The 12,741-nt window shown below is 41.7% G+C and overlaps 1 protein-coding gene across 1 annotated transcript in view; it reads left to right on the top strand.

The window, feature by feature from the left end:
• zgc:85777 (uncharacterized protein LOC405871 homolog) overlaps window positions 1–12,741 on the top strand; it is a 43,204-nt gene that overhangs the window by 1,156 nt on the left and 29,307 nt on the right. Inside the window, exon 2 of the mRNA XM_055877169.1 lies at window positions 6,475–6,595. Coding sequence (XP_055733144.1) covers window positions 6,475–6,595 — 121 coding nt within the window. The remainder of the gene's footprint in view (window positions 1–6,474; window positions 6,596–12,741) is intronic.

Genomic DNA, 12,741 nt, shown 5'->3' with positions numbered 1-12,741 from the left:
AATTGTGACTGACTGACTAGTCTACAAACAATAAGTAGTTCTTTTTTTATTTAACCTTTATTTAACTAGGCAAGTCAGTTAAGAAAAAAAATCTTATTTATGATGCAAGGTGATTTGTAGATTAGTCAGTTGGCAGTCGTCTGCTGCAATGTCGAACAAGCCCATAAGCTTAACTTTTTGCATTAAACCTGACTAACCAGTAGGTGGAATTTAGCCAATCATTAAAGTAGAACTGGCAGTGTTTTAACTACTTTGCAGATATGAAACAAACAGACAATCATAATATCAGTCAAAAATATAAAATTCCCAGTTTATACCACAAAACCAACTTTATAAGAGCTTTAAAAAATAAAAAAGTTTTATTTGACCAACAATTCCATGACGTACAGTAAGGCATTGTTGGCAGAATAGATGGATGCAGTTCAATGCATGAGTAATATAATTCACCAATACATTTGTTGGTTGTCCCCAAAATATTGCTATCAGGTTGTAAATCACAGCTGGCATGGTACATTGTTTGCTGCCTCCACCCATTTCCACCAAACGCGGAAACTATGGATACATTTCTTCCTCCTCGCGCATTATCGTAATTCATATGCACGCCACTAGTCCCTGCATTAGAATGTTTCTGTTAGCTGATACATCATGACAAAATACACCATATTACTGTCCTGCTAATGTGCCTGGACCTTGTAGGCTAAACTGCCTAGAAAACCCCCATATCTGATCCAAATGGTTGCCCAATCAGGCAGGCTAGATGCAGTTATTTCGAAATGAATATGCATTCAAAACGCCCGGCTTTTGAGCGGTTATTCAAACGGCATAGGCTATTCACTGCAGTTTACAGTTGGTGTAGCCTAGGTAGAATACATTTATTGTCCCTAAAAAACTGAAACAATAGGGTAGCGTTTCTGCTTGCCTGCCTCACCACCACCACAGAAAGCACTGAGCTAGGCAGAAACACCTGCATTTTGGAGCTGCCTTACTCAAGAAAACAAAAACGAGACCATGTTTGTATGCGGCTTTATTAACTCAATTATATATATATTTTTTTCACTGTTTACAAACTGATATGTGACACATTAATGCCAAAAATAACATGAAAAACAGGCAAGCCCAATTTTGTCATTGTATTTTTTTTTTTTTTGCAAAAAATGTGGAGCTCAAAACAGGTGGGGCTTAAACAGGCTCTGCCCCACCTTCCCTGAATGATGGGTCGCCACTGGATTTAATCAATAGTGGAGCTTTGCATGCCCGGGAACATAGAGCTCAGGCTGGAGGAATGCACTACAGATCTGCCATTTCATAATCTGGTTACTTGTATATTTAGCTAATGAATCGCCTAATATCTAGCCAATATTTAGCTTCTTACTTCGGCTACACATCACTAGCTTCTCTGTTCCAGCTGTTCCCGTGCGCAATAGGCTACGCGCAATAGGCTACGCAAGCCTCTTCGCAATAGGCTACGCAAGCCTCTTCGCAATAGGCTACGCAAGCCTCTTCGCAATAGGCTACGCAAGCCTCTTCGCAATAGGCTACGCAAGCCTCTTCGCAATAGGCTACGCAAGCCTCTTCGCAATAGGCCGTTCCTCTTCTCTTGAAATCCCAGGAAAAGCTATAGGCTACAAAAGTGACAGGACATTGCACAACCTTCAATGTTATGTCATAATTACGTAAGATTCTGGCAATAAGTTCGCAATGAGCCAGGCGGCCCAAACTGTTGCATATACTCTGACTCTGCGTGCAATGAGCGCAAGAGAAGTGACACAATTTCACCTGGTTAAGATTGCCTGCTAACCTGGATTTCTTTTAGCTAAATATGCAGGTTTAAAAATATATACTTCTGTGTATTGATTTTAAGAAAGGCATTGATGTTTATGGTTAGGTACACGTTCGAGCAACGACAGTCCTTTTTCGCGAATGCGCACTGCATCGATTATATGCAACGCAGGACACGCTAGATAAACTAGTAATATCATCAACCATGTGTAGTTATAACTAGTTATTATGATTGATTGATTGTTTTTTATAAGATAAGTGTAATGCTAGCTAGCAACTTACCTTGGCTTCTTACTGCATTCGCGTAACAGGCGGGCTCCTCATGAGGCAGGTGTTTAGAGCGTTGGACTAGTTAACCGTAAGGTTGCAAGATTGAATCCCTGAGCTGACATAGTAAAAATCTGTCGTTCTGCCCCTGAACAAGGCAGTTAACCCACCATTCCTAGGCCGTCATTGAAAATAAGAATGTGTTCTTAACTGACTTGCCTAGTTAAATAAAGGTGTAAAAAAAAATCACAGTCCAAAATTACCGATTTCCCATTGTTATGAAAACTTAAAATCGGCCATTCCGATTAATCGGTCGACCTCTAGTCTCAATCTCTCTCTCCCTCTCTCTTTGTATGCAGAGATCTCTGTCTCAATCTCTCCCTCCCTCTCTCTTTGTATGCAGAGATCTCTCTTTTGTTTTTGCAACTACATGTCACTTTGTCCGTTATCCTGTGAGTATTGTTTTGTTATGGTGTTTGACTGTTTGTTTGATGGTGGGAAAGGGGGTACCAAGACAAGTTTCCAATGGGCATACACTACCCGTAGGTAAACTTTGTCTAAATACACTAGTTAGAACTGGGCGGACCACCCACTGTATTTTTGGTTGGTTAGTTAGCTGTTGCTGAAGCAGGTAGACTAGCTTAGGGGTGTTTTTGAATGCTTATTATTTCTTTCCTTGGGTCCAGCTCAGCCCCTTTTCCGGCTCCCCTTTGCCGTGTGTTTAAAAATAAACCATGAGTGTTTGACGGTAATTTAGTTGTCTGGTTTTTCGTTCTCACTGTTACTTTTTCACTACTATACTTTGCGTGAGTTATGTTACGGGTGTCGTTACTAGACTGCCGGGCCAAAGGGTTTCGTAAAACACTAGCCTAGACAGTCACCGGGGACAAAGAGCTAAAAATACAGAGAGCCCATAAACAGAAGGAAATCAAGACAGGGACGTAAATGGAAATAAAATTGTTATCTATTGTGACTTAAACCTCAAAGGATGCAGGGAGGTTGAAAATGAACGGACATGCGGAAGATGGGAAGGATATAAATCTAAAAGGAAATGAGAAACAATATGAATACAACTCACCAGTGGGACATATAGGACCTGTAGTTTATTAAAAGAATACAGTTGAGGGTTCCGTGCATTGTAAACTTGGTAGTGGCACACAAAACAATCGTTGAATTACTACAAGGTCAGAAGTTCATAATCACATTGCAAATCCAATCAGAATATTCTAACCTGTTCTAACCTAAGTTCCATTTCAAAGTAGAACTTCTGAGATTACTCAATTTCAAATCCACGGCTCAGTCATGAAATGATGACTGCCCTGAAAACATGTTTAAGTGATGTTATTGCACTGTGCCCAGCTAGGTGTGAAACACAGCCATGTCAGGGGAAAGTAGTGTTCTTGACAGTGCTCTTGACCCCAACTTATAATTCACAGCTCTGTGTTGTGAAATTGTTCTGGTATGCAACTTTACCAGTCAAAAATAACCTTTGTGTATGATTTATAGTCACAGTATACATGGACATTTCCCTTTCTAAGACCTAGCAGATCCTCCCTGTTCACTTCCTCAGGATTTGAACTTTGTCAAATTGTGCATTTATTGCAGAGGAAAAGCGGGACCCGCACTCTGCTCATATCTGTCTGTTGGTCATTTTGATTATACTGTGCTTTATTTCTCACAGGTTTATTTCTCACGCCTTCCCCTGGAGTGAGTGTAGTGTGTATAGTGTTATTGTTCTGGACAATCCCAGAAAGAAACCCGTAGGTTATAGGCCTACCTGTCCTGTACTCGTAGGTTATAGGCCTACCTGTCCTGTACTCGTAGGTTATAGGCCTACCTGTCCTGTATTCGTAGGTTATACAGTAGGCCTACCTGTCCTGTACTCGTAGGATATACAGTAGGCCTAGCTGTCCTTTACTCGTCCTTTACTCGTAGGTTATAGTCCTATCTGTACTGTACTCTTAGGTTATAGGTCTGTTTGTTATTCTTGGCTGGTAGTGGAGCTAGTTCTGTGTATGTTGCTATCCCTCCTTGCACAATCTTTTGGAATATGAAGACAGGCATTTTGGGGAGGCATTTTCCACTTGGCAATTGTTCATTTGTCTTGAAATGCCTTCCAACCCCCATGGAAAGCCAGAACTTGTGCTTTACTCTGGTTATGAACTCAGTCATATTTAATAAGATTGAATTTTAAGATTGTAGAACAAACTCCATAATGAACAGTGACTCGTGGCCCCTGACTGTGGCTTATGCACTGAAGGAAGCTGCATTAAACTAAATTAGTCATTTTCCTCACTTAACTGCATAATTATGGTGGTTTTAATTGCTTTTAATTCTCTCTACCTGCCATTGGAGAGTTGTTGTGCTCCACAGCAATGCTTGAATGCAGATTTATGGACAGGTTTGTCAAGGGTCTCTACATTAACTACCGAAATGGAATTGGGAGGAATTACACGTCATTGCCTAAAATCAAACAATTTTACATAGGCAGTATTAACTGTTTTGAACATTTCCGCCCAAAAACAGGTCCATTTTTATGAGGATGTAGACTTAGCGAAACAATTTCAGGTGGCTTGTTGACACCAATTATGCATCGTAGATTTAAATGCATATAGGCTATGTTAAACACTTTAAAGCTGATAGTAGTTGTACGTTTAGCCTCTTCTACTGTACTCTATGCACCTTCAAAAAAGAACACCATCCATCTCATCATGCTGTTTATCTTTGCGAATGAGGTTAGCATATAAACATGTAGGCATCATCTCCCCCTAAGAAGTGGTTGAGTTCGCAGAGAAAATGTGGGATCTTGACAGTGTCTTTTTAAGTAGTGTTCCAGCTGAAGACCTATTGGAGGCACAAATCATGAGTCAAGGGCTGCGTCCCAAATGACACCCTGTTCCCTATACACTGAGTGTACCACACACTAGGAACACCTTCCCTCAGAACAGCCTCAGTTCGTCGGGGCATGGACTCTACAAGGTGTCGAAAGCGTTCCACAGGGATGCTGGCCTATGTTGACTCCTATGCTTCCCACAGTTGTGTCATGTTTGCTGGATATCCTTTGGGTGGTGGACCATTCTTGAATCACACAAGAAACTGTTGAGTGTGGAATAACCCAGCAGCATTGCAGTTCTTGACACTCAAACTAGTGTGCCTGGCACCTACTACCATACCCCATTCAAAGGCATTTAAATATTTTCTCTTGCCCGTTCACCCTCTGAATGGCACAAACACACACAATCCATGTCTCAAATGTCTCAAGGATAAACAAATCCTTCTTTAACTGGTCTCCCCTTCATCTACACTGATTGAAGTGGATTTAACAAGTGACATCAATAAGGGATCATAGCTTTCACCTCGATTCACCTGGTCAGTCGGTCATGGAAAGAGCAGGTGTTCTTAATGTTTTGTGTACACAATGTATTGGGCACTGCTCAAAAGTAGTGCACTACATATGGAATTAGGGACGTACCAATGGTCTCTTGACACTCCCATATCTCCAGAACGGGAGTGTTCCGCTCCTCATCCCTTCACTCCCTAACAGTCTTCAAGCATGACGCAGGGGAGATTGGCTGTGGCCCCGCTATGAAGGAAATGCTCTCAGGTGGATTTAAGAGAGATTTTCATAATCCATAATATGTTTCACTAAATCCGAATCACTTCATCTTCATGCTTCTAGATTCCTGCATGCGTCTCTGTATGTCCATGTACTGGAGCTGGTATACTGTAACTGGTACAGTTAGTATTATGGCGATTCCATAGGAAAATTTGATGTTATTTTTGGCTAACATTGTTAGATGCAAACAGGCTTGTTAGTCTCAAACTATATTATAATTGTTTCTCTCTTAATGACAAGACTTTGGATTGGGTTTGGGGAGCTAGGCTATATGGTAATACACTAAGCCGATCTCTATCGGCAGTCTTGTGAAACTGCAATAAAGGCTTGTTGACAGTGAGTGTAATAGATAGGTGGGAAGTAGCACGCACAATAGCATCCCCCTCTTGTTCATCCGTATGAGATTTTCTTTCAGTATGTTTTGTGTTCTTTTTGTATTCATTGATATGTAGACCTTAGTCTAGCAGTCTGCCAGTGATAGGTTACATAGACTGAAGTAGAGGCAGAACAGGACTGCTGAAAATACAGTTGACAACTTCCCGTTTATTTACAACTATGGACCGTTCTTAATGTGGTTCTGTCAAAATGGTGAGTCAATTTCCAAGTAAATTGTCAGGGGGAAAGTAAGTTATTTATATTAACATTCATTAGATTGGAATGAAATGTAATTGTAAATGTTAGTCTCACACAACCACACCATTGGAATACATATCCATTCTCACACAGACAACCTACGTCCAGGCCACGTAGCTCGTACCACACCTACGTCTATGCGTTTGTCATCTTTCCCTCTGTCTTTGCATGTGTTGTAGATCATCGACCAGGATATCAACCCCTATGTGGACCAATGGGAGGCCGAGGGGATATTTCCTGCCCACAAAGTCTTCAAGCTCTTGGGAAATGCTGGCTTTCTGGGTGTCAACAAGCCAGTTGGTATGAACTTCTTCTGTGTCTCTTCCTCTGTGAAATTAAATTGTCTCGGAAATCACCCGGTTAATTACTTTTTCTGAGATATTTCTTTGCCTGATTCTGATTCATTTGTGGGAAATTATGCTTAACATATTTCACTGTCTCCCCACTATAAAACTGTGTCAGTTGAAAGCACTTCCCTTTGAAGAGGGCAGCTAATTTCAGATGATAAAGATGGTTTAATTAATCTAGTGTTTTCATGAACATTCACCTGAATCAGAGTGAGACGAGGAGCAGCTTGAAAATAAGAAAATGGTGTAGCCTCGTAAAAGGGTCTCGAAAGATAAAGCAGCAGCAAGCGGTAATGAGTTCTTCATAGACCCCTGAGTACCCAATGACAAACTAGGCACTGATCTTCATCAGAACTCAACAGAAGAGCCTCTCAAGGGCTAGCGTGAGAAAATTAAGTAGAGAAATGTTGTTGCATACCAGACTCAAGATGATATAGGCCTAAGATTACTTGTCATTTTCATAAGAAATGTTAAGGAGTGCTTAGCATGTCAATCTGGCTTTGGCCCACTCCACTGAATATGTGGACGTGAGTAGCGGCCATATTGTGGTGAGTGTAGATATTTGCCCACTCTCAATGTGTGGAGTTACATTCCACAAAAGCTGTCAGTCCGATCTCCATTTTCAAATGCTGTCTACCACCTGCAGCATCACTGAGGGGGAAAAAATAGACTTTTTAGAGCAACTTTGATTGTTATATTTGAATCATATATAACACATTTCAGAATTGAAAGTGGTGATTCATTCCTAAGTCTAATTTTGTCAAGATGTTTTCAGACCTCAAGTGGTCGAGATGGGTCCAAGTCACACTACACACCAATCTAGAGCCAAATACAGCATATCAACCCAATGACTAGAAAATACAACTCATCTCGACATTAGTCCCCCAGATGTCAAAACATCTAACAAACTTTGATTTTGAGGTGAACTACTACAGAGAACAATGCAGTGGGTGTTGGTCGTGGTGGGCCCTATGGAGAAATTGGCTAATAAATCTAGCTAGGTCAGAGAAGAGTGGGGCGAGCAGCTTTACAAAGTGCTAACTACAGAGCCCTTCAGCATTAACAGGCTGGATTAGAGAGAAGGGGGACAAGGAAGTCCCAGACACATCAGATTACCAGATGGTATATTAGATAACCTCTTTATGGTTTATCCTACACTGTCAGAACAGTGCACATATTGCTAATAGCCTATATTGCTAATAGCCTATATTGCTAATAGCCTATATTGCTAATAGCCTATATTGCTAATAGCCTATATTGCTGATAGCCTATATTGCTAATAGCCTATATTGCTGATAGCCTATATTGCTGATAGCCTATATTGCTGATAGCCTACATTGCTAATAGCCTATATTGCTGATAGCCTATATTGCTGATAGCCTATATTGCTGATAGCCTACATTGCTAATAGCCTACATTGCTGATAGCCTATATTGCTGATAGCCTATATTGCTGATAGCCTACATTGCTGATAGCCTACATTGCTAATAGCCTATATTGCTGATAGCCTATATTGCTGATAGCCTACAGTGCATTCGGAAAGTATTCAGACCCCTTCCCTTTTTCCACATTTTGTTACGTTACAGCCTTATTATAAAATTGATTAAATACAAAAAATCTAAATGAATCTACACACAATACCCCATAATGACAAAGTGAAAAAAACGTTTTTTAGAAATGTTTGCAAATCTATACATATATATTTTTTACAGAAATACCTTATTTACATAACTATTCAGACCCTTTGCTATGAGACTTGAAATTGAGCTCAGGTGCATCCTGTTTCCATTGATCATCCATGAGATGTGTTCTACAACTTGATTGGAGTCCACCCGTGGTAAATTCAATTGGTTGAACATGATTTGTAAAGGCACACACCTGTATATATAATGTCCCACAGTTGACAGTACATGTCAAAGCAAAAACCAAGCCATGAGGTCGAAGGAATTATCCGTAGAGCTCCAAGACAGAATTGTGTCGAGTCACAGATCTGGGGAAGGGTAGCAAAAAATGTCTGCAGCATTGAGGGTCCCCAAGAACACTGTGGCCTCCATCATTCTTAAATGGAAGAAGTTTGGAACCACTAAGACTCTTCCTAGAGCTGTCCACCCGGCCAAACTGAGCAATTGGGGGAGAAGGGCCTTGGTCAGGGAGGTAATCAAAAACCTGATGGTCACTCTGACAGAGCTCCAGAGTTCCTCTGTGGAGATGGTTGTCCTTCTGGAAGGTTCTCCCATCTCTGCAGCATTCCACCAATTAGGTGGAAGCCACTCCTCAGTAAAAGGCACATGACAGCTGCCAAAAGGCACCTAAAGGATCATGAGAAACAAGATTCTTTGGTCTGATGAAACCAAAATTGAACTCTTTGGCCTGAATGCCAAGTGTGACATCTGAAGGAAACCTGGCACCATCCCTACGGTAAAGCATGCTGGTGGCAGCATCATGTTGTGGGGATGAATTTCAGCGGCAGGGACTGGGAGACTAGTCAGGATCGAGGGAAAGATGAACGGAGCAAAGTACAGAGAAGATCCTTGATGAAAACCTGCTCCAGAGCATTCAGGACCTTAGACTGGGGCAAAGGATCACCTTCCAACAGGACAACAACCCTAAGCACACAGCCAAGACAACGCAAGAGTGGCTTCGGGACAATGTCCTTGAGTGGCCCAGCCAGAGCCCAGGCTTGAATCCGATCTAAGATCTCTGGCGAGACCTGAACATATCTGTGCAGCGATGCTCCCCATCCAACCTGACAGAGCTTGAGAGGATCTTCAGAGAAGAATGGGGGAAACTTGTCATACCCAAGAAGACTCGAGGCTGTAATCGTTGCCAAAGGTGCGTCAACAAAGTACTAAGTAAACGGTCTGAATACTTGTGTAAATGTAATATTTCAGTTTATTTTTTATTTTTTATTGTGCAGAAAATTCTACGAACCTGTTTTTCTTTGTCGTTATGGGCTATTGTGTGTAGATTGATGAGGGGGGAAAACAATTTAATCTATTTTAAAATAAGGCTGTAACTTAACAAAATGTGGAAAAAGTCAGAGGTCTGAATACTTTCTGAATGCACTATAGTGTTAATAGCCTATATTGTTAATAGCCTATATTGTTAATAGCCTATTGCTGATAGGCCTACTTGTGTTATTATTATATATACACAAGAGTTGAAGGTACACTTTTTGGAACATTATCTAGACCTGATCAGAACAGGCATTACAGGAAATTAGAATCTCTCTCTCTCACTAGCTTACATACCCATGTAAAGAATGTCACGCTGCTTGCTTAGCGAGTACCACTTCCCCCTACCAGGTTTGAACCCATGACCTCTGCCTTGCTTGCACACATGACCCCCCCTCCTGAAGCGTCTTGCCAATCGCCACCATGCGAAAAGCTAATAATTCGGTGGCGCAACTAGCGACACTTCAGGCTGAGGAGTAGGTTTCACACATCCCCAGGTGTTACACCCACATCCAAGAGGACCTGTCAATCAAAATCCTTGTGGGCATGTCCCAGAACATTGATTTCCCTGATTTGCAATACAGAGGGCAAGATATATTTCTGTGGTTTGGCATGTCATTGTGGATTCACACTGTCATTGTTTATAAAGGATTTCAAAACACTGTAGCTGAGTGGTTTGTTAGTTGTATCTATGGTTTTGTCCTCTAAATACCAAATTGTGAAATGGTCTGCTGAAATGTGCCTCCAAACATTTGTTGGATATGCATTGCCTAATCAATATAATTGAATAATTTCCAATTTAGTTAGTAGTATCTTCTGTGTTTTCCTGAATTACCATACAATAGAGATCAGGGCCCGTATCCACAAAGTATCTCAGAAAAGGTCCTAGAAATCCTGTTAAAACCAGTTTTAAGAAGAAAAAACTTTTATGATGATATTAAGACACTACACAGACAAACTCTGAGCTAAGAATAAAATTTACTCATAAAAGTGTATGTCTGAGGTACCGCAAAGGAAAGATTGGGATGACGCTCATTGACATTGTTTCAAATGCTGGAGAATAACCAATTGCAGTGAGGCATCACCAGCTGTGAACTCTTCAGACAACCACGGTCAATGTGACTGTACATCAAATGTTGCAATGGTAAAACTTTTTATATAATTTTCGCCTAACACGATCACTTTACCTTTCTTGAAGAGATACTTCGGGATTTTGGCAATGATGCCCATTATCTACTTCCCCAGATTCAGATGAACTCGTAGATGCAATTGTTATGTCACTGTGTCCAGTATAAAGGAAGTTAGAGGTAGTTTCACGAGCCAATGCTAACTAGCGTTCATGCAAAAGTGTATGGGTATCTGCTAGCATGCTATACCCATAGACTTCCAGTCATTATAATAACACTAGCATTGGCTCGCAAAACTACCGCTAACAACTTTCACACTAGACACAGTTCATTTGACTCTCGTCACTGCAGTACCTGGTTCGAATCCAGGCTGCATCACATCTGGCCGTGTTGGGAGTCCCATAGGGTGGCGCACAATTGGCCCAGTGTCGCCCTGTTTGGCCGGGGTAAGCCGTCATTGTAAATAAGAATTTGTTCTTAAAAATAAAGGTTAAATAAAATGTAAAAAATAGTTAAGCCCTAGATGCCCAATTTATGGCATTTTAACAATGTGATATTGTGCTCCAAACTTGAAATAACATTATCTATTATAAAATGTATTTATTAGCCTAATGGTTACGTGTGCTCTTTATTGTCTGGTCAGCTGGGTGTTCAGCCAGTCTTTGCTGGGAACAGTAGTTGCTACCGTAGGCGCACACCAGGTGCTTTCCATTTCCCCCTTGGTGTGTCAGTACTGCCAGCAGCTCCCCACACCGAAAACCTGGCGGCGGTTAACTAACCTGGGAAACTCAATATCTGAGTTTGGGTCTGTGGAACTCTTGGTGGAGGAAATGCCATCAGAAGGTCTCCTCAGACTATCCACTGCATCCAGAATTATCTACAGCCATCTTGACAGTGTCTTGCCACTGGATACAGGTGACCCTGGACGAGAGCGTAAGGTTGAAGCTGCATAACTCTCCTTCACTTCAAAGCGCAAGTCATGAAGCCATCACCCAAAGTCCTGTGGCTTTCTGCGATTGACGAAGCTGTAGCCATGGACTCGCACACAGGCGGCTCAGGATATTGGGCCGCTTTTCACTGGCCTGAAGCAGCAGTGGAACTCGGCAGCAGTCTGAGCAGTACTATTCAGGTACACACTGCTCACCTCCCCAGTATTAGGAAGGGGCTATAAAAAGTGTCGTAAACATTGTCTGCTTCACTTTACCCTGGCCAGCTAACCACAGCTGAAAGGGATCCCACCTCAGCAGTCGAACAAAGAAAATAAGTGACACCACTTAATATTGGTGCTTGGAATGTCTGCACACTAATGGACATTGCTGGACCAAACAGACCTGAGAGGCGTACGCTCTTGTTTGCAGAGAACATGCCAAATGTACATTGCCACCCTAAGTGAGACAGGGCTAGCTGACACGGGACAGGTTGTAGAATTTGGAGCCAGTTACACCTTCTGAAGCACCATTTACAGGCAAAAAGCAGGTCACCATCATAAACAATCTTTCAACCGCAAAAAAACAACATGGATGCAAGGTCCAAACACTGGCACTTGATTGACATTGTCAGGAGGAGAGACAGACATGATGTCAAGGGTGAAAAAGGCCATGTGCAATGCAGAATGCTGGATAGATCACCGACTCATCTCCGAGCTCAACATCCGGATCAGACATCAACAAGGCAAAAAAATCCTCAAAGCGACTCAACATCTCTCGGTGAAAGAGGAGAACATCCGGCAGTAATTTGTTGAAGCCCTAGACCACCGTTTGGAGTCCTTAAAAAGCATCTTTAGTCCTTAAATCTAAAGATGCTGAGACAGATTGGACAGCTCTCAGAAATCTGCTGCATTCTACAGAGCTCAAAACAATCCAGTGTCCAGTTCAAGCTTAGAGCAATGCAGGATGCTTGGCTCAGTAAGAAAGCAGAGGAGATTCAATCGTATGCTGACCGCAACAATACAACACTACGATTCACTCACATCAGTCTATGGCCCACAACACTCAAGAACCTCAACTTTTCTGATTGCG

This window comes from Salvelinus fontinalis, chromosome 22 (genome assembly GCF_029448725.1).
Source record: "Salvelinus fontinalis isolate EN_2023a chromosome 22, ASM2944872v1, whole genome shotgun sequence".
NCBI classification, from domain to species: Eukaryota; Metazoa; Chordata; class Actinopteri; order Salmoniformes; family Salmonidae; genus Salvelinus; species Salvelinus fontinalis.
Note: the sequence above shows the minus strand (reverse complement) of the source record. Positions and strands in the feature narration are given on the sequence as shown.